Source organism: Zingiber officinale, chromosome 9A (assembly GCF_018446385.1).
Source record: "Zingiber officinale cultivar Zhangliang chromosome 9A, Zo_v1.1, whole genome shotgun sequence".
In the NCBI taxonomy this organism is placed as follows: domain Eukaryota; kingdom Viridiplantae; phylum Streptophyta; class Magnoliopsida; order Zingiberales; family Zingiberaceae; genus Zingiber; species Zingiber officinale.
In genome coordinates this window covers 29,118,563-29,142,345 of record NC_056002.1, presented here as the reverse complement: position 1 = coordinate 29,142,345, position 23,783 = coordinate 29,118,563, and the positions used below count along the sequence as shown (strand labels likewise).

The window sequence follows — 23,783 nt, the reverse complement described above, 5'->3', positions numbered from 1 at the left end:
TGTGTATGAATAAAAATATTCTGGATTCAAATAATGTCCTGCAGCATGCAGAGGCCGATGAAGTTGACATTCCCATTTCGCATCAATGATCTCAAACACTTTTTTGTATTTCTCTTCTTTCTCCTTGAAGGCCTTCATAATTGTTTCTTTTGCCCTATCCATAGCCTCATAAATATAGCCCATTGCAGGTTTTCTTTCGCCATCAACCAGTCTCAGAACACGGACTAAAGGGCCATATATTTTTAAAATATGCACAATACTGCTCCAAAACCTAAATGTCATGATAATTTTAGCTACTTTCTTCCCCGCCGCTTCTTTTGCCCATTTACTTTCTGTCCAATCTTTTGAAATGAACATTTTTCTTAAATTTTGCTTCTGTAGGTGCATCCTTTCAAGAATAAGAAAAGCTGTAGCAAATCTTGTGACACCTGCCCGACAAAGCTCTTTTTGTCTTGTGAATTGCCTCAACATATTTACCATGCCGGGGCGAACATAAATGTAAGTATTCACACTCATTGCCTTCTTCAATGTTGCTTTAAAATCAGGCAATTTCCCTATATCTTCTAAGATCAAGTCAACGCAGTGAGCAGCACAAAGAGTCCAATACAAGTGTGGCCTTTTTGCTTCTAATAATTTTCCTACAAACGAAGTTAGAAAAGTAGATAAATTTAACATATATAAGAAAAAGCATATTGATAAGAAAGAATTAAATAGATTCTTACCAGCAAGCACATTGTTACTTGCACTATCTGTAACAACTTGAACAACATTTACTTCTCCTACACGCTCCACAAATCGATCAAGCAACTGAAATATTTTCTCTCCAGTTTTTGCATAATCAGAAGCATCAACCGATTCGATGAAAACTGAACCTTTAGGAGAATTCATTAGAAGATTAATCAATGTTCTCTGCCTTTTGTCTGTCCACCCATCTGCCATCAAACTACAACCATACTTGGCCCATTCTGTTTCACACGACTTAATGTAATCATTTGTCACACTATCAACCGCCTTTTTTAGAAAAGGAATCCGCACCTCATGATAACTAGGTCCTTTTAGACCTATACCATATTGGCCAACCAAGTCCAACATTCTTTTGAAGCTTGAATAATTAACGGCATTAAATGGAATTGCCGCATCATACATCCACTCAGTTATGGCCATACAAGCTTTTTCCCTCAATTCTTTCTTGTATGCCTCATTTATCGTAGATTGTCTTTCTTTACCCTTTCTACTTTCAACAATTTTTTGTACATTAGGAGCAAAATACGTATCCATTGGACCTATTTGTCTGGGCCTTTTTTGCATATTCACTGATCTAGAACTTGTACTTGTACTTATAGGCGGCACACCTTTAGCTCCAATATTATCCATATCAATATCATCACCAAGAGGGTCTACATCCTCAAAGTCCAATGTCGCAAGTTGAGAAAGATTACTTTTCTCTGCCTTTTTCTCCATGAAATTTTTAATTTCTTCACGTACATGAGGTGGACATTTTTTGCAAGTCGTAGTATTTCGAAACCCCCCAACAAGATGTTGTTTTGCACGATAAATACCCCCTTTTGTAACTTTTTGACAAAAGTTACAAATTAAATCATTTTTATTATCCGGATTAACTCTTTGAAAATAATTCCATCCCGGGTCTTTTGATATATATGTTGGAGTATCACTACTACCTTCCATGATAATTGAACAAGAAAATAATCTGAAAAATTAAAAATAAAATAAAATTAATATGATACCAGCAATAGAAAAGTACTGTACACTGTACGGTACCAGCAATAGTAAAAAAACAAAAAGCAAAACAAGACAAACAAAAATAAAAAAACAGTAAAAAAAATGAAATATCAGACAGCAGACAGCAGCACCAATACGAACAACATCACAGCAACAAAATTAAAAAACCGGACAGCAGTAGGAACTAGAAAGTAAAAATGCAACCTGCAAAAATTAAAAAAACAGCAGCACCAATACGAACAGCAGCACAGCAACAAAATTTAAAAACCGGACAGCAGTAAGCAAACACACAACCTACAAAAATTAAAAAACAGAAAACCAAAATAAAACAAAACCGGACAGTAGCACAGCAGAACACGAACTGGACAGAATCACAACAAAGCAGAACACGAAACTGTACAGCAGCAACACAGCAAAGCAGAACACCGAACTGTACAGCAGCAACACAAAGAAAAGAAGAGAAAGAACTGCAGAAGAAAAAAAGATATAGAAACGAAGAAGAAAAAGAAACGAAGAGAAGAAGCGAAGAGAAGAAGAGAAAAAGAAGATGATGACAGACGAAAAAGAAGAAGAGACGAAGAAGACGAAGTGAAGAACAGAAAAAACAGGAAAAAAGAAGGAAAACATACTTGGATTTCTTCCTCAGCGATGGCGCGACAGCGATGGACTTGGGTTTCTTCCTCAGCGATGGCGCGACGGCGACGGATTAAAAAGGGTTCAGGTTTCTTCCTCCCTTCCTGCGTTCTCTTCCACCTTCCTGCGTTTTCTTCTCCTATTTCCCGTGCCCTAATTCCAAATAACGTTGATTTGGAATGTTTTTTTTTGGTTTAAAATCCATATCTGCTCACGATCGATCACGGTGCCTCGATCGCGCCTTGATTGCGCCTTCGTTGACGTGCAAAGGCGCACGAGGCGCGCCTAGGCGCGCGCCTGGCGAACAGCGCCCGCCTCGCGTGGGAAGAGGCGTTCTTCCCAACGCCTTGTGCGCCTAGCGCCTCGGGCGCGCCTCAGGCGCGCCTTTAACAACAAAGGGATTGCCAAAGTTGAAGTTTCAAAAAGACAAAATGTGTGATGCATGTCAAATGGGTAAGCAAACCAAAGCTACCTATAAAGGTAAAAACGTTGTAAGTACCTCAAATGCTTTGGAGCTCATTCACATGGATTTGTTTGATAGTAGTAGATGTATTTCTTTAAATGGTAGTAGGTATTGCTTTGTGATTGTGGATGATTACACAAGATATACATGAGTGTTCTTCTTGAAACATAAGGATCAAATTCTAGATATCTTGATTGTTTTTTTGTAAAAGGGTAGAAAATGAAAAGAATCATAAGATAAACAAAATAAGAAGTGATCATGGAGGTGAATTTGAAAATGATAAATTCACAAGTTTTTGTATGGAAAAAGGTTATAAACATGAATTTTCCACCCCTGAGACTCAACAAAATGGAGTTGTTGAGAGGAAAACTAGGGTTTTGCAAGTGGCCGCTAGGAGCATGTTAAATGAATATTCACTTCATAGTTTCCTATGGGCCGAAGCAATTAATACAGCTTGTTATGTACAAAATCGAACTTTAATACATAGGTTTCTAGGAAAAACACCTCATGAGTTGTGGTTTGGTAAACCACCTACAATTAAACATCTTAAAGTATTTGGATATAAGGTTTATATTCTAAACACCAAAGATCATTTGGGAAAATTCTCCGCTAAGGCGGATGAGGGCATTCTTGTAGGTTACTCAAGTCATAGCAAGGCATATCGAATTTACAACAAAAGATCTAAAGTAGTTGAAGAATCATTAAATGTTGTATTTGAAGAAAATTCTTCTTTGAACTCTATAAGAACAAACGATGAAGAATTACAATTTGAGTTAGAGAAATTAACACTAAACGAAGGAAATGATCAAGGGGGAGAAATCCAAGAGAGTGATGGTGAGAAAATTGAAACTGTCACTTGAACTTGAAATTGTAACAAATCAATAATCAAGACCTATTAGGATTCATGTAAATCATCGCTTAGATCAAGTAGTAGGTGACATCACTCAAGGAGTAAGAACTCGATCTTACTTTAGAAATGAAGAAAGTCAAGTAGCCCTAATCTCTCAAATAGAGCCAAAAACCATTGATGATGCCTTGTTTGATCCAGATTGGATTTTAACAATGCAAGATGAACTATCTCAATTTGAGAGAAGTCAAGTTTGGGATTTAGTTCCTAGGCCTACCAACAAATCAATTATTGATACAAAATGGGTCTTTAAAAATAAATTTGATGATAAGGGGATGGTTGTGAGAAACAAAGCTAGATTAGTTGCTAGGGGTTTCAATCAAGTAGAAAGGTTAGATTATGATGAAACTTATGCACCTGTAGCAAGATTGAAGTCTATCAGAATGATGTTAGCCTTTGCCGTTCACAAGGGTTCAAATTGTACCAAATGGATGTAAAATCTGCATTTTTAAATGGTGTTATAAAAGAAGAGGTGTATGTTGAACAACCGCCGGGGTTTGAAAATTTAGAGTGTCCAAATCATATATATAAACTTAAAAAGGCCTTATATGGGCTAAAACAAGCTCCCCGGACTTGGTATGAACGATTGTCAACATTTCTAGTATCAAAAGGGTTTCATAGAGGGAAAATTGATCCCACATTATTCTTGAAAAATAGTGCCAATGATATGTTTGTGGCCCAAGTATATGTAGATGACATTATTTGTGGTTCCACAAATAAAGATTTTTTAAATGAGTTCATTAATCACATGGAGAGTGTGTTTGAAATGAGTTTGATTAGCGAGTTGACATTTTTCCTAGGTTTACAAATTAAGCAAACCAAAGAAGAAATTTATATTCATCAATCTAAATATGCGCTATTTAAGAAATTTGGAATGGAAAATGCAAAAGCTATATCTACTCCCATGGCCACTAGTACTAAATTAGATAAAGATCTTGAGGGGAAAGAGGTTGACTCTAAGGTGTATCGTAATGCTATAGGAAGTCTTCTTTATCTCACGGCTAGTAGACCTGATATACTTTTTGTCGTGGGTATATGTGCAAGGTATCAATCTTGTGCCAAGGAGTCCCATTTGAGTGTCATTAAGCGAATTTTCTGATATCTCAAGGGAACTCAAAATGTTGGCCTTTGGTATCCTCGAACCGAAACTTTTGACCTAGTGGAATATACCGATTCCGATTATGTCGGATGCAAATTGGATCGCAAAAGCACTAGTGGTGGTTGTCAATTTCTAGGATCCTCTCTAGTAAGTTGATTAAGTAGAAAACAACATTGTGTAGCTCTCTCCACAATCGAAATAGAATATATTGCTATGGGAGAGTGTGTCTCACAATTATTGTGGATGACCCATACTCTAGAGGACTATAAACTTACCTACAACAATGTTCAAGTTCTTTGTGATAATGTGAATGCAATCAACTTGACCAAAAATCTCGTCCATCATTCAAAAACAAAACACATAGAGGTTAAACATTATTTTATCCGTGATCATGTAACTCGAGGTGACATTGTTCTAAATTATATTGAGTCAAAATCAAACTTAGCCGATATCTTTACTAAACCTCTTTCCGAAGTTGAATTTAGTTTTCTTAGGAGGGAATTGTGAATGTGTTGTATTGATTAAATTACATCCTCCATGATCACTTCATAGGTAAAGTTTTGAAGTTCTCTGAACCTTAATTTTGCCTCTCACAAAAACATAGGATTGTTCTCTTGATAATGTTTAGATGGGGGTGAGAGGTTAGGGGCATTTCTCTTTGTCATAATGCTTGTTATGATGCATTATTTTGGTCAAGAAAGGTGGATTTCATATGAAACATTCATTTGTCCAATCATAAGGAAAGCAGGTGTACAAATCATGTGCATTTAGCCCCACGATTATGATTGGAAATTTCTATTTTGAAATACATATCAAACTCATTTTTGAAAAATCCTGTTGAAGGTTGTGTTTGGATAAGAGTTTCTATTGCGTCGTTAGATATGAACTTACGATCAATTATTGAAGTTTTAGATGATTTCCAATTACGTGTCAATCTTCGGACACAAAGCTCATTATCGTCAACACTTATTTTTCCCTGATCCTAGAAGACATATGTAGTGTCTACCCAACATTTCGTGATTTTTTGATTAGCATATAATTATTGGTGCATTTACGACACTCGGCTCTGAAAATAAATGAGAACTGCAGCATTATTAAAAATCCCAATCGATTGGTCGATTGATTGAGAAGCTCGCGCCTCACCCACAGAACGTCGCTGGATCGATCACTGGATTGATTCAGCAAGTCTCAATCGATCGATTGAGCTACATGTCCAAATCGCGCAGAAGCCTCGTGAATCGATCGGTCAATCGATTCACTTGCTCTCAATCGATCGGGCGATCGATTGAGAAATTTGAAATTCCACTTAAAGTGTTGTTGACCTAAGTCTCCTCTCACTTCAACTCTTTCTCTCTCTCGACTCGCCCTGTGCCCTAATTTGGGACGATTTCTCCGGCGATACTCCCTCCCTCATCGGCCGTCTTCTCAGACGGTCTTCTCTGACACCGAGTGCCCTTTTTTTCTTCTCTCCCACTTCCGCTCTCATTTTCTCAGCGAACGGGGCTCGCGGACACTGTCTTCCTCATCTCCTCGTCGCAGAACTCACAATGCTTCCCCAAACCCTAAGTAGCTCCTACACCTTTTCCTTTACTTTCTCTCTAAACTTTGCTCCTATAATTTGAATGTTGCTAATCTTACTGTGTTTTTGGCGCATTTCATACATGGTGGCGCATTTCATACATGCATCATATGCACGACATTGCATTCTTTGCATTGGTTTATCTGTGGCCTTGGACATTTCGTTTTCCTCATATTTTAGGAAGAAACAAAAGGTTGGTGAGTCGGGTGAGGGTTCGTCTCGGATGCAGTCCCGCCCTCAGCCTCCCATTGATCAGCATTTTCCGAATGCTGCCTTGCAACAAGCCTTTAACCGAAACACCTTCAAACTGATCCCTCCTCGGTCCATCGATCGTAAATTTTATTATGATTCCTGCTTTGAAGTGTTTTCCCTAATCGAACATTATCAACTTTCCTCCATTGTCTACTGTGAAAGAAGTGTCAATCCTGGGCTTGTATCCGAGTTTTATAATAACTTGCATACATCGGATGACGTTCTTTACCGTACTCGTGTCGCCAAGCGTAGCTTGGATTTTTCTTATCTGATTCTTCAACAGTTTTTGGGGTGTTGACCGTCGACGAATGAGTTCGTGTTTTACCCTACCCTACCTGAACTCTTGCCTCCGCCATTCGAGCATATCACCATTGATTCTATGCATCAGAGTCTTTTTGGCCGTCCCCGTCTAGATGGTTCAAATGTGCATATCACCACTTTCTCCTCCCTTGAATTATCTGCCAGGGACAACGCCTTATTCAAAATCGTCATTAACTGTCTTTTGTCTATCGTCTCTCGTGCCTTAGCCCTCCTCAGACCCTCTCATATGTTTTTATTGTATGCCATGCGACACTGCCTTGATGTCAACATTCCTTTGAACATCTTTCACTGCATCATCCATTTCACTCAGACTGTGCAGCAGACCGTTCATATGCCTTTTGGCAACATCATTACCGACTAGTTAGAGTCCATGCATATAGATGTCTCCTGAGGGAAGCTAGAGCATATGACAGTTTCGTATTCCCGAATCTCTGCACGATCATTCACTAAGACTGGTATTGAGGCTGGGTCGGATAGCGCACGATGGATTGACCGACGTGCCCTTGGTGAGGGATCGCGAGATCGACCTCAGGGGGTTGGACAGGCGCCAACTCCGAAGGTTGCTGATCCTGAGGCGGATATTGAGGCACCTGCTTCTCCAGATCCTGTTGTGGTTGCTCAGATTCAAACACTTGAGGAGATTATGGACACTCGCTTTGAGGAACTGTCCATGGCTATTGCTGAGATACGCGCCGAGGTTGCCACTTTACGGATGAGCGTTGAGTGTCTGACCGAGTTAGTGCGATCTTGGATATCCGGTCACTCTCCTCCGCCTCCCCCTCCAACAAGTGATGTGCCACCTGTTTTTGATGCTTCCAGGAGTTCTGCTGATGTTGCTGTTGCTACTGCTGCTGCTGATGCTGCTGAGGACGACATGATTGAGTTTACCTTTTCATCATGACTCATCGTTTCTCTTCCTGTATGGATAGTTGTTTTTTGTTTGACTTTTAGTCTATGGTGTGTCTCTTAGACACTCTTTCGTGTGTTGTATTTGTGATATGACTTCTTATTGGACATATATTTTGTGGCACTAGTGTTTGGTTTGCATAATACGTGGGGGGCATACCCTCTTGTCTTTTGGTTTAAGGGGAGTATCCCTGATGTTATATTGTGTTTGCTTAATGCATCCATTGATGGGGAGTGTTTCTAGTTTCTTTTTGATATTTGGCAAAGGGGGAGATATAAGTTGAAGTTTATGCTTAATTAAAATGCTTAGTTATATATGTATTGTTATTACTGTTTATGCTTATGCTTAATTTCGATGAATTTCATACGTAGTTCATGACAATATGTGGTTTGCTATTACTACTTACCATTTCATTATTATTATGGTGTGTTGGAAATTAGCCTAAACTTATATAGATTGTCAAACATCAAAAAGAAGGAGATTGTTGGTGCAATCATGTTCTGGAAGTTTCAATGTATTGACAATTATTTAAGTTTAGGTTAATAAGTTGAATCTAACATGTATTGTGAGTTTGCAGAAGAAGTCCTTGCAGGTCGGAAAATCGGATGTAATGCAAGAGAAGTCCAAGAAGGTTAAGTACCAGATTCTTAGCAAAAGAAGTCCTTGTAGGTCAGAAGATCGAATGTAAGGCAAGAGAAGTCCAAGAAGGTCGAGGATCGGATTCTTGACAAGAGAAGCCCTTGCAGGTCAGAAGGCTAGATGCAAGGCGAGAAAGTCTAGGGGAACATGTGTTCATTTGGCACGAGGTATTTACTAAAATTATGTATAAATTCACTTGCTATTAATCGGGAAACCAGCAATAGATTGAGGTGCACGGCTGTGAAATAGAACGCTCTTGGATCGATCAGCCGATTGATTGGAGTAAACCAATCGATCGGCCGATCGATTGGTGAAGCTTCTGCGCGAGGCACAGAACGCTCCTGAATAATCAATCGGCCGATCGATTGGTGAAGCTTCTGCGCGAAGCACAGAACGTTCTTGGATCGATTAGCCGATCGATTGGAGGTATCCAATCGATCGGCCACTCGATTCACAGAGGTTCTGTGTTTCTGCGCTTGAGCATAGCGCGTCTGAATCGATTCATTGATCGATTGATAAATTCAATCGATTGAGAATAATGTCCCAATCGATTGAGATTCGAATAAAATGATTTACACCGTTGATCTTGACGTGATGGTGCTCAACAGATACTTTTGAATCGATTGGAAGACAAACCTAATGGATTCACGACGACGATCATGTGAGAAACAGCTATATTTGAAGACATTTAAAAAGCTGGAAAAAGGACAACGAAAGTCTTATCGAAAAATATACTGTTCCATTGCTCTCAAGTGCTCAAGATCTCTCAAGTGCTCAAGTTCAAGCTCTCTTCTCCACATTTTCAAGTTGTACTAAGGAAAGAAGAAAGTATTCTAAGTTTGTGATCATTCTCTTCTTCTTCCTTGTAGTGGTTGTGATCTTTTTCTTTTGGAGAGAGAGAGTTGTAAATCTTGTAAGGTTTCTCCACCTTCAGTGTAATTCCGAGAAGGAGAAGTTCTATAGTGGAAGAGTGACGGTGGTGTGGATCCTTGGACTAGTCACCTCCTTGAGGAGGTGGATACCAAGTAAATACAAGAGTTATCATTGCTTCCAAGTTTCCGCTGTGCACAATCAAGTCAACAAAGAAAACGAAGTGAGTCATTCACCCCCCTCTAGCTCAACCGGTCCTAACAGAAAATGTGATTCAAATTATCATGGATAATGCTTCTAATTGCATTAAGGCGGGGAAAAAAAATTATGGAGACTAAACATGAAATTTGGTGGACACCTTGTGCGGCGCATTGTATTGATCTAATGTTGGAGGATATTGCAAAGTTGAAGATTATTTTTTGACACAATTGAGCATGTTAAGATGGTTGTGAAGTTCCTTTATGGTCATGGGACTATACTTTCTTTGATGAGAAAGTATACAAATGGTAAAGAAATTTTCCGTCCTACTGTTACTCGCTTTGTTACTTCATTTCTCACTCTTCAGAGTATGTATAAGGTTAAAATACTACTTGAACAAATGTTTGCTTCCGAAGATTGGGTTAGTTCACCACTATCTCAAACAACTCAAGGGAAGATCGTGAAGAGAATTGTTGTTAATGATCCCAACTTTTGGCCACATGTTGCATTTTGTGTTACGAGTGTTGTTCCTCTTGTAAGTGTGTTAAGGAAAGTTGATTCGGAGGAGAGATTGACCATGAATATATTTATGAACTTATGGATAAGGCAAAAGAGACAATAAAATTTAATTGTGGGGGAGTTGATAGAAAATACAAGCCCATTTAGAAAAAAATTGATTCATGATGGACTCTACAACTTCATCATCCTCTACATGCGGCCAGGTACTATTTAAACCCGCAATTGCGTTATGAAGCAAGATTTTCTGATTGTAATGAAGTTAGAGATGGATTGTATGTTTGCATGGGTAAGATGTTGTCTTCTGATGATCGTCTTAAAGCGGACATCCAATTGGACTTGTATAACAAAGCTAAAAGAGAATTTGGAACTCCGATAGCAAAACGAACAAGAATGTTGTGGACTCCGGGTAAAATTTACTTCTTGTAACCGTTCTTGTAAAATTATACTAGCATTCGTATTTTAAAATTATATATATATATATATATATATATTCTTGTAATTTTTTTTATGTTATTAGCCTCGTGGTGGGAATGTTTTGGGAGTAAGACACTCGAGCTTATTATGTTTGCAATTCGAGTGTTTGGTCTCACTTGTAGTGCTTCAGGATGGGAAAAAAATTAGAGTACTTTTGAATTGGTGAATATTCTAAGTTTATAACTCTACTTGAATTTTAATTGTTTTATAATTTTCATATCATTATTTAAATTTTTATATATGTTTTCTTCTTTGTAATATTAGATTCATAGAAAAAAGAGAAATAGATTTGAACATGCGAAGTTGAATGCATTGGTGTTTGTGAAATATAACTTCAAACTTAGGGAGAAAAGCATTAGGAGGAGAGACAAGATTGATCCTATTGTAGTTGATGAAATTGATTCAGATGACAAATGAATAATTGAGAAAGAAGGTCCCGTCCTTCCCGTAACTACTAAATGGCTTGAAGATGATGAATTATTTGAAAGTGATCTACTATGAGTGTACCGTCGACTATCTTTGAAAGTCTTTTCGACTTAGATAAGCGAGTCGAAGATGTTGAGGATATAGTTGGAGTTTCTCCTGCGAATTCAAAAAAAAAAAAGAGTTATTGAAAATTCAAGTAAGCATATGCAAATTATTTACTTATATCTACTTCACTGATAATTGATTCTTAAATGTCGTATCTTTTATATAATAGGTGGAAGTAAAGACAAACATGCAAGGTTGAGTCTTCTGGAAGATAATCATCTTGATGCTGACAATTATGGTGGAGTAATTCCAACAACTTTTAATAGTGGAAATTTTCCAACCATAGACACTATTGATGATGACAGTGATATAGAGTTGGATGATACTGATTATTTTTAGGTTATGCTGTTTTAATTATAAGACTTTTTAAATTGTTGTTCTTGGATATTTTGACATGTAATGAATTATTATGATTAATTTTAGGTTATGTTATTTTTATTTTACTTATATAAGTATATTTTGTTTTTTTTAAATTTAAAAATTGACGTGCACGAAAAGCTTACATTATGCGCTTTGCTATTTACGCTACGCGATGACACGACAAAAACGCCAACGCTACGCAATTTAAAACATTGATCATGGATGAACTCGCTAGACATATTCAAGATACAGTACCGCGGAGCATGTTGTTTGTAGATGATATTATTTTAGTAGATGAGATACGTTAAGGAGTAAATGCTAAACTTTAATCTTGGCGGGAAACATTAGAAGTGAAAGATTTTAGGCTTAATAGAGTAAAGATAGCATATATAAAATTTAAATTTAGTAATATTAAACATAATGAGATAATTGTTAAGATAGTAGATGACGAATTGTCTGTAAATGAGAGTTTTAAATAAATGAGAGTTTTAAGTATTTAATATCATTTTCAAGAGATTGAGAGAGATGTTTTAACTCCGCCCATGATGACCGGTCATGGCTGGTCCCAAGCCCGGATAAAGGAGGAGGGTTGCGTTAGGTTGCCAGCCAGCGTCAAACTATTCCATTAAACTATTGTGCTAATGCTAGGTTGTTCCCCAGAAGGAACGCGTTGCAGGGTCCGATTGTAACGTCTCGGCAAGAACCGCTACATCTCCAGAACTCGGGTGTGGTGATAAATATGCAAGAGTTCGCGTTACAGGGTCTGACTGTAACGTCTCAACAAGGACCGCTATATCTCCATGAGAACTTGGGTGTAGTGTTAAATAGGCAAGAGTTCTCACACCATAGGTTAGATAAGAACAAATATGATAGGAAAACTAATAATCTAAGATTTAGAACATGGAACATAGGAACTCTCACTGGTAAATCAATGGAGGTAGTAGATATGATGATTAGGAGAAAAATTAATATTTTGTGTGTACAAGAGACAAAATGGACAGGTGAGAAGGCAAAGATGATAGAGAACTCAGGTTTTAAGTTATGGTACACTGGAAAGAGTAGAACAAGAAATGGAGTGGGTATTATTGTAGATAGTTTGTTAAAGGATGAAGTTGTAGGAGTAGTTAGAAAAGGGGATAGAATTATAGCCCTTAAGATAATAGTGGCGAAAGAAACTATGAACATAATTAGCGTATATGCACCACAAGTAGGATTAGATGAAGCTACCAAATTAAGGTTTTGGGAGGACTTAGATGAAATATTACAAAATATTTCACCAAATGAAAGGATTTTAATAGGAGGTGATCTAAATGGGCATGTCGGAGTGAAAAATGAGGAATATGAGAGAGTACATGGGAGCTATGAGTTTTGGAGCGAGGAATGAGGAAGGAAAAATTATATTAGATTTTCATAGCATATGACCTTATATTAACTAATACGTTTTTAAAGAAGAACACTTAGTCGCGTTCAAAAGTGGGAATAATAAATCGCAAATTGACTTTCTTATGGTTAGGAAGAAGGATAAAGATTTAAAGATTGTAAAGTCATCCCTAGAGAAAGCTTAACTACCCAACATAGGGTAGTAGTGTTGGATATACGCTTTAAACATAGTATCAATAGAAAGAAAATATACATGATTCTTAGAATTAAGTGGTGGAAGTTAAAGGATGGGAAGTAACATATATTTAAGGAGAAGGTTTACACTTTAATATGACATAGGATAAGATGATATCAAAGTTAAAAATAGTAACTAAGAGTGTCCTCGGTGAGTTAAGGAATCTTGGTGGTGGAATGAGAAAGTATGAAGAAAAAACGAATAACTTATAAGGAATTATATATTTATAAGAATGAGGAAAACTTAAAAAATATACAATAGCTAAGAAATAAGAAAGTGGTGAGTTAAGCAAAAAATGAAACTTTTGAACGGTTATATCAAAAATTGGATACAAAAGAAGGGGAAAGAGACGTTTATAGAATAGCTAAAGTGAGAGAAAGAAAAACAAGAGATCTTAGTCAAATAAAATGTATTAAAGATGAATGTAATAGGGTATTAGTAGATGGAGAAATAAAAGAGCGGTGGAAGAGGTATTTTCATCAACTTTTTAATGAAGGTTGGAGACCAACTTAACTTGGGTAATTTAATTAGGTCAAATGAGCATGAAATTTTAATTTTTATCGTAGAATTCAAACTCGGAAGTAAAACAAACTTTAAATGGAATGGACAATGGAAAAATCGTTGGACCGATGATGTTCGATAGAGGTGTGGAAGTGCTTAGGGAAACAAGGTATTGAATGACTTACAAAATTATTTAACATGATATTGAAAGCGAAAAAATGCTCGATCAATGGAGGATAAGTACTCTGGTTCCTTATATAAGAATAAAGGAGACGTAAAAATTGTGCGAACTATAGGAGTATTAAACTAATGAGTCATACTATAAAACTTTGGAAAAGAGTAATAGAACAAAGATTAAGGAAGGAGACCATGGTGATCGAAAATCAATTTGGATTTATGCGAAAGGTCAACGATAGAAGCTATACATCTTCTTAGACAATTAATTGGAAAATATCGGGAAGCAAACAAGATCTACATGATGTTCACTTAGAAAAAGCGTATGATAGAGTCCTTAGAGAGTGGCTGAGAGAGGTTTTAGATTGAACTAATTTAACTATTGTCGAGTTTTGTAGAGACTTCATAGAGCTAATCAAGCCAGATAAGCAGAAGGGTTAACATCGAGGACACCGATGGTTTATCTTTTTACACTAATTATGGATGAACTCACTGCACATATTCAAGACACAATACCGTGGTGCATGTTGTTTCGGATGATATTATTTTGGTAGATGAGACACGTGAAGGAGTAAATGCTAAGCTAGAATCTTGGAGGGAAACACTAGAAGGGAAAGGTTTTAAGCTTAGTAGATTAAAAACAGAATATATGGAATTTAAGTTTAGCAATATTAGAAGTAATGAAACAATTGTTAAGATAGGAGAGGACGAGTTGTCTAGAACCGAGCGATTTAAATATTTAGGATCATTTTTACAAAATGATGGAGGGATTGAGAGAGATGTCTTACATAGAATACAAGCAGGATGGGTGAAATGGAGGGGAGCGTCGAGTGTTTTATGTGACCGTAAAGTACCTCTTAAACTTAAAGGTAAGTTTTATAAAACCGCAGTTAGACCTGCTATGTTATATGAAGCTGAATGTTGGGCTATGACTCGAGCACACAAGCAGAAGATGAGAGTTGCAGAGATGAGGATGTTAAGGTGGATGTGTGGATATACAAAGATGGACAAAATAAGAAATGAGAGCATTAGAGAGAAAGTCGGAGTTGCATCTATTGAGGGAAAACTCCGAGAGACACGTTTAAGATGGTACGGACATGTACTTAGACGACCAATAAATGCTCCAGTTAGGCGATGTGAAACTATGATAAATATGCATATCAAACGAGGAAGAGGAAGACCAAAAAAAGACTTGGTTAACAACAATAAAACAAGATAAAATATATTTAAATATAGATGATGATATAATAGGAGATAGAGCTCAATGGCGTAAAAGGATTCATACAGCCGACCCCACCTAGTGGGAAAAGGCTTGGTTGTTGTTGTTGTTGTTGTGTTGAGAGAGATGTTTTACATAGAATACAAGCGGGATGATTGAAATAGAGGAGAACATAATGTGTTCTTTGTGATCATAAAGTATTTACTTAAAGGAAAGATTTACAAAACAATGGTTAGACTTGCTATGTCATATGGGAGCTGAATGTTGGGCTATGATGCTAGCATATGAGCAGAAGATGAGAGAGATGAGGATGTTAATATGGATATGCGGACATACACGGATGATAAGATAAGAAATGAAAATATTAGAGAGAAAGTCGGGTTGCATCTATTGAAGGAAAATTCCAGAGATACATTTAAGATGGTATGGACATGTACTTAGACAACCAATAAATGCTTTTAGGCGATGTGAAATGTGAAACTATGACACATGTCCATATCATACGAGGAAAATTAAAAAAAGACTCGGTTAATAATAATAAAATAAGATAATTTTTTTTAAATATAAATGATGATATAGTAGGGGATAAAGCCCAATGACATAGAAAGATTCATATAGTCGACCCCACCTAGTAAAATAAGACTTAATTATTGTTGTTGTATTCATGGTATGTCTCATACACTGCTCAATATAGTTGAAATGTCATTGATGCCAAGGAATAATAATTTTTGAAAAGAAAATTAATTTACATGTAAAAGTAAAGAAAGAAATGAGATATATGAGATGGATTTTAAAAGCAGGAGATCCAATTGTGTAATACTAGTCTTTGTTACTCTCAGACGTCATGTTATAGTAAATTTGTAATTAACTAGACTATCGAAAGCTTTTGTATTTGGACTTTTACCCAATTTGTTATAATTCGGGAAAGAGATGTTTTTTTTAGTTGATTTGAAGCTATGGCATAGTAGCTTTACAAAATAAAGTTTAAACTGGGGATCCTCTTGAAATTTCTGGAGTATTCTATTTGCTCTCCAAATTCATAGAACTCATCATATTGTTGTGCTCTATAAAGAGGATGGCAATTAAGTTGATAAAATATGGTATTTCTTTAGAATTCATATTATAATTTGAACAAACAATTTCATTCACTAACGAATACAAAGAATTTTTTTATTTGTATTTTTTTTTCAATTTCACATTTAAGTTTTTCATATGGAATTAAAAAATGGACTAAAGGAGTGCTAAACTCAAGGAAATTGATGTGATTATCCTAAAATTAGATTTGATATCTTACCTAATTGCTTGTGGGAGAAGAGGATATTATTCAATTTGTTTTACTTGGTTTGTCATAATCGTAGGATGAGCATGCTTTAGCTATTCTACATTACTATGGATTCCTATTATCAAAATTTTGAGTTGGTAGCCTTGTGAAACTTAAGAAAATCGGGCAGCTGAAATTTGTCTACCTTTCTTTGATAAAAATATATGTTGTTTCTTTAGAATAATTATCGCTTTCCTTCACTGTAAAAGTAGTCAAGCATAAATGTAGAAACAAACCATTGATTCTTGTTTTCCGAGTTTTGTAGGGGAATAGGATTTAGTGGATCTAGTTTTACAGAGTGTAAGCGATACACAATTGAGCCATTACATAACTCATACGGGGCATGCAGACATATATAGGTTCATACAGTCCTAATTGTTTTAAAAAACTTAATTAGTTATATTGACAATAATGTATAACATAAAGTGCCAAAAATTTAAGAAAGTTTACTTCTACTGTATAATAACATCAATTTAGTCAACCTAAGCAATTATGGAAGTTTCATCTATTGCTTAATAATTAAATTAATCATTCTAGCTAATCCACAATTTTACGTAAGTATTTCGTATATGAATATAACAAAACACAAAAACATCACATACAACAACAATTGTGAACCAACATCATAATTTATATATGGAATAATTTACCCAGTGAGCTAAGCCATACATATATTTTACTTGTTTGTTTGTTTGTCAAAATTGACATAATCTAATTAACACCAACTTGACTTGACTTGAACTTGAATAAGCTAGGGATTGAGTTTGCCTGCACAATCTTTTAGTGGCAATAAGCAGATTTCATGTGTTTCTTCATTCCAAGGTTTAAAATTTCAACCCGTGCCGAGGTTTCGGTCCTGGACCGGAACGATACGGTTTCGGTACCGTATCGTGCTGTGCTGATATAGTTTCGGTATTTTTTAAATATAAAATATATTAATTAAAAACTAAAATATTTAACATAAATATTTAAAAATTAAATAATATAAAAAATAATCTTTAAAAAAAGGAAAAGATATGAAAATAGACAAATAAATAAATAAAAATTTTATTATAATTTTTAAATTAAAATAAATGAAATATAAAATTAATTAGATAATTTTATTAGGATTTAATAAAGTCTCTTTAGATTATCTCCATCATAGTTAGGAGTTGATTAAAATAATTAACCTAAGTTTAATTAAAAAAAAAAATAAGAAATCCAACACCACTCACGAGCCCGCACGACTTTGGCGTTGTGGCGGGGTTGCGCGACCAGCCATGGCCGCGGAGATTGCGTGACTCCTTCGGCACAACCGCGTTGGTCGTGCGACCCCTCTGCAACGACCGCAGGGTCGCACAATGACTCCGTGGCAGCAGCAGAAGGGTTATGCGACCCCTTCACTGCTGTTGCAGGGTCGATCGACCCTCTGCTATGACCACGGGGTCGCGCAACACATCGCACCTGTCGCGGGGCTAGTGCCGGGGTCGTGCCGGTGTCGGTCGCCGAGTGGAACGAGATGTTTCGTCCGTTTCGACCATCTCGGCATGGCACTTTAAACCATGCTTCATTCAATAACTTTTGTAGTTGTTAAACCAGCTTAGGTGGAGACCTTTTAATGGTTTAATAACAATCTTGCGAAAGCTACATTTAGAACCACACTGGTTCAATTCTTGATTTTAAACTTTAGATTGTTCAGGATGAGTTGCTCCTTTACTCTACATACCATTTCAATTATTGTCTATCAAATGCTACTTTTCTCTTGTAAATGATTTGATTCTTTATGCAGTGTTGATCTTTCATTGTGAATCTTAATTTGTGAACCATACTTTTAAGTTTGACAAGTATATTATTCTTCCTCTTTTTTGGACCAGTCCAGCAGTACTTCCAAGGTGTGTGGCCTACCTGAAATTTTATCTGCTCAGGTGATTTGTTGTGTGTTGCCATTTCGCTGATTGCCATCATTGTAAATGCTACAGCAGAGGGATTTTTTTTTTGTCTTTTTATGGTGGTTTGTTGTCCTTGTATATATATACCAACGCTTTCAATCCTGCGGCAGATTGATCTTTTTTGTGTGAATTCAATTGCTGAATGTGAATCTGTAAATAATCGAAGAGAGCCAGAATTGTCCGAGGCATTGACACACCATACTAAAACAGCATCCAAGGTCTCAAATGTTTATGTTCTTTCACTAGCACCTTCCAACTTTGCTTCTTCTTCACTTATTAAGTCCTTGAACTATGTTCGTTCCCTTGTGGCACGACATATACCAAAATTGTCTTTCCAACCAATTGCACAATCTATGGTTTCAGCTGCTTCGAAACAAACACTTCCCAGTTTGTCATCTTTGCTGAGTAGATCTTTTAATTCTCATTTAAGTCCTGATGTTGTTAGCAGTAAAGATTCCATTGGGATCAAAGAAACTACTGCTTTGTCTCCTGGACTTTCAAATCTTCAAGAAGTTAATGGAGAAGGAAATAAGTATATATTTTCTGATATATTAAAATGGAGATGGTCTGGGGAAAGAGAATACCAAATGTCATATTCAACAAAAGAAAGGTATTCTACCTATATCTTCAGCTGACATTTTCTATACAACATTTCCAACTAAAGAAGTATTCATAGTATACATGAATCTAACTAGATGTTCTTTACAATCCAGCAATGGTTTTGTGAAGCCTCAAGACATTCATACATATGGGTTCTTAGAAGTTGGTGCAGCAGGTCTTTTAATTGGAGACATAGAGACCCAAATCAAGGATCATACTTGGAAATATTTTGTTAATCACAACTTTACAGATGTTGACATGTCACGGCCTTCAACAGCTATAATACCTACCAACTTTGTTTCATCAAATAGTGATTTGAAAGTAATAACAGCCTTCAAACGCATGAAAGCAGACCCTAATCAAGTTTGGCACGTCTTTTTCAGCAGCTTTTTTTTTGTGTGTTTTACCCTAATATTTCATCATGTTTCTAGATTTGCATCCTTTAGTTCAGTTTATATTACTTTCAACAACTTTATTGCTCTATGTATTCGGAGATTTATTTCCATTCTGATTTTTTTTCTCTTTAGTTTTGATGAAGTTTTGTTATTAGTTTGCTTATATAGTATATTCAATTGTTTCTAAATCCGCCTCTTAGAAATTAAGGGTGTGTTTCACATAAAAAATATTCCATTTTTTTCCAGGGAAAAGAAAATCCCCTAAAACAAAAATACTCATGTCATAATTTTTTTTTTTTAATTTCTAAGAAATTGATTCTGTTTCTTGGAATGGCTATCTATCATTCTCCAAAAACAATAAAGAATAACCTTATTTTTTTCATAATCAATTCATTGTAAAATTTCTATCAAACATGTTATTCAATATTTTTCTTTAAGAAAAATTTTGAAAAAACCGTCAACACTACCAAACATGGTCAAAATGTTTTTGTTATGTCCTTTTAATTGCTCTTGATTGTTGTATCTGTTGGTGCAAGTAACAAATTAGTTCTGAGGCTTAGGAAGAATTTTTCTAAACATTATCATTGATAGCCAGTTCTTTTGGAGATAGTCTTTTCACTTATGTATGGTATATCTCAAAATTGTAGATTTTTAAGATCTGCAGCAGGTTAAATGTTTAGTCATGTTAAAGTTGTGTGCATGCTTAATTGTTTCCTTTTTCAGGGATAATGTAACAGTGAGCTCATTTAATCCAAGAGTTCGGCCACTTTTTCAGTATAAACATTACAGGTTCAATTGAAGCTCTTATTTTCTGCATTGTTTCTTCATTTGTCTGGAGATAATATTAACATGTTATATTTGGGTATGATTTATGTTCTTGCTTGTGCATTTGATTTACTGTTCTGCTAATAGAAAAAAGACAAAATAACAGAACTGAGATTCAATAGCAGGAAACAAAAGAACATGGGCAATGGTGGGGTACTAAAATCTGGGATTTTTTTTTTTTTATTTGGGATAGGCTGATATGCAAGGATGAGTATGCCTAGACAATACATGATGTCAGGGAGGAGGCATCTTGGAAAGTACACCTGTTTCTGATGCCAACCAGAGCCACATCTTTCCTGGCAGATGGATCCTGTGCTGTTGGGGTAATAAGTATCTCATCTCCAAGCATTGATGGGATACGAACAAAATTATTGAACAAAAAAACATTTTGTTATCAAACGCCATCCATAGTCATCCTCAGTATTGCAAGTAACATGTACTTGGTTTTTTTCCTTGTGTTATCGGTCTTTGTTGGGAGTTAATACGAGGAAGGCAATGCCTTTAATGGTGTTTAATGCTCCAATGTTTCATGACACTGCCATTTAATCTTAGATTCATTTAGAGTCTGAAAAGGGATTTGTATGCAAAATTACCATTATTTGATAAGTGCCAGATTATTCAGTGTCAGCAAACATGAGGATGAACGTAAGATCCTCCGAGTTTTTGCATTAGCTATAATTGTCCTGGAAGTAGTGGAGTATGCAATCCAGATTTCAGGTAACCAGAACTGATTGGTTATATTACTGATTGATCCTCTTGATTGTTTGCTAAATTCTATTGATCTGGATAAGCATGGGAATTATGATTATGCCACATAATGCCACTGGCCAGAACCTGAAACAAGTATCCTTCCTGTTTGATAACACCAAGCTAACCAAAAGCTACAAGCTTGACATGGTGAATCCTTTCCAAGACTGATGGGAGAAACTGCTGCATTCTATCCAACGATGCCTTCACTAGCTCTTACCACTACCGGTGTTCTTTGATAAAAAAAGCCAGCTCTAACCACTGTCATCCAATATTTGCTATCTGTGACTAAGTATGATCATCAGAACCAAGTCTTTTCAAATTGTTGGAGGGATTGATGAAACCAGATCAAGAGCAAGCTGTGAACCAATACAGACAGTTTTCAAACCATTAATTTTTTTTGCTCACAGCTGCAAAAGATGCATACTAATAAAAAAATTTGCACGTTCAGATCATATAGAGGAGAATTTAAATTTTGTGCCTTGATGTCGAACCAAAATGTGTCTTGATTCTTGTATTGGAAGTTTAAGGACTGACTTTAAGGATTATGAGTAGTTTTAAATTTTGAGATATTATGGATATTACACAAATCAACTCTTGGATCAGACTTGTACTGGGCTATGTTGTAGATGGGTTACAATGAAAATTTCAAATTATTGGTAATGGAAACTCCTTTGACATTTTAGTCTGTCTTAAGATTTCCACTTGTTGCATTTGCAAGTGTAAATGATAATTTTGTCCCCATGGAACGGGCAAATGGTCATTGCATGGGGTGTTGCCATCAAGAGGTCTAGAGGTCAATTCCGGGTAGCAAAATGCTTACCAGGTTCCTCCTGCCCTCCCCCATGCAATGATCACAGTTCAAAAAGGCAAAAAAAGAGCCACTCGTGATTTACCTCTCTACAAATGTATGTGGGACCGGTCGTGTGGGGGCGACTGGGGTGAGTGTATGACTTTTTGACACCAAGTGTAAATGATAGTTTTTCAATTGCGAATTTTATTTTGGGCAATGATGAAATGTTCTTAAATAGCAAGTTTTTTCTGTTTCATTGTTTAGCTGGTTTGTTAAAAGGAATTTCCAACCTATCTTTAGCATTTAACTGATATGAGAACAAAGACAATTTCTAAGTCGATAGAAAACAACACATCGAGATATTTCCTCTTTCTTGTAATCTAATTTAGGTTGGATGCAGTATAGCTTTGTCAAATGTTTATACATGTAATGTGTCTCTTACGGTCATACCAATTTTGATAGCTTTGTTTGGGAATGATGGTCGTGAATGTACTAAAATCTACTTTACATTAGCAACAATATTAAGATTGTTAAAGGTAACAAATATTTGCAAATAATAAATCTGAATGAAAGTGCTTTTTGGGAAATGTTGAACAATCCTTCTTGGTCCTTTTTAATGCTTTTGTTCATTGTGATGTGTTTCAATCTAGCATCCATGATCTGTCTGACTATCATCTTAACATGTGCAAGTGAACAGCAACCTTTAAGGTTAAGTTTTGCTGAGATTCATGAAGTCATAGCTGAAGTTTGCAGAGAGTCCAGTGCCCCAAACCCAAATACAAATAATGCAACATCACAATCTAACCATGCTGGACAACCTGCTACTGATGTTGCAATCAGTGTTCTCATCAAGCTTGTTATTGACATGTATGCTTTAATTTTTCCTATTGCTTTGTATTTGATATGAAAGCCATCTTGACTTGTTTATATGTATGACTCTTGTGTCATCATTATGCTATTACAACTGAAAATTCCAGGTGCTACCTATTCTCCTAAGTAGTATCCTGAGTGATACTCATGGCCAGCGGCATAGCAGGCTGGTGTTAGTATGAATGTCTCGTGCATTTATTTAGTGTAGATTCCACTATCGGACACTAGTTCACTTGTGTGTTGTATTAATACTTTTTTAAGTGAAGGGTATGGTTTTTATCTGAACATATGGTCGGGCTGTGCTTTCAGGATACTGAGAAGTATATGAGCTGTATTATCTAGTGTTGTTTATATATATTGGTAAATTCTGGCTGCATGGTTTGATTTCAGCCCCCTGTCTCACAAAATGGTGCTTACATTTCTGACCAGAACCCTTATCCTTGCTTGATCGTACTTCATATGAGTCCACAAGAGATTATTTACATTTTTTTTGGTGCCACATTCTTTTTGCCCTGAAATATTAGTGACCCAAGATATTCCTAATTCTCAACATCAATGTTGAAAGTTATTATAACTTTAATTAAGCTGTAAATTGGTGTTTCAAACAAGACATTTGGTGTCAATTGTCTTCTGTTTTCCTCTTAACCTTCTGCTGTGATTTTATACACTCCTTTCAAGTGAAATTGCATTTTACCTGAATGCATATGCATGAAATGTTGACCCTGTAACTCGAGATAGGATTTAATTTATAACAACAGGCAGTTAAAATACTTGTCTGGGTTGTGATTGTGGCCTAATTTCTTTCTTGAATGAGGCTTGTTTTATTTATAAATATACACCGCATATGCCACTGATGATGAAGAGATTGCATTGCATCTAAATATGGTGCCTTAAGGATCACACAGGCTAAAACCAATCTCTAGTTTGTTAAAGTCATGTCCAGGATAATATTGATATGATTTGGTCAAAACAAGTAACATGCTCTTTGTATAATATAGGTCAGCTGGTAGATTTTTCTAACGATTGCTGTTGGTTGGTTAACATGGTTTCTTATATGTAATGCAGTTTTTTACTATATGTATTGCTTAAATTCACAAGTAAAATTTATATGTAGTTATGAATTCTTGGGATGATTAATTTAATCATTTGGTGATAGGTGAAAATTATGTCGATATCACTATCATAGGTTGATCAATTTGATATATTAAATAGATGGTAAACCAAGTTTTGACACACACTACTATACATTATTTAGCTCTTTTTTGTTTGGAAAATATGGGGTGCCTATGGACCCTTATAGGAT

At 36.0% G+C, this 23,783-nt stretch overlaps 1 protein-coding gene across 8 annotated transcripts in view; it reads left to right on the top strand.

The window, feature by feature from the left end:
- The window catches only part of LOC122020315, a 47,877-nt gene that overhangs the window by 13,556 nt on the left and 10,538 nt on the right, over positions 1–23,783 (top strand). For 3 of the 8 annotated variants that reach the window (XR_006122182.1, XR_006122185.1, XM_042578192.1), the window contains 3 exons: positions 18,176–18,226; positions 19,969–20,034; positions 22,301–22,477. Coding sequence is in view for 1 of the 8 variants with exons in the window: in XM_042578192.1 (XP_042434126.1) it covers positions 18,176–18,226; positions 19,969–20,034; positions 22,301–22,477 (294 nt within the window). In the remaining 7 variants the exon portion in view is untranslated. Of the gene's footprint in view, positions 1–18,175; positions 18,469–18,613; positions 18,861–18,963; positions 20,035–20,263; positions 22,478–23,783 lie in introns of those variants that run through there. The other 5 variants (XR_006122186.1, XR_006122183.1, XR_006122187.1 and 2 more) reach the window with 5 other exon arrangements.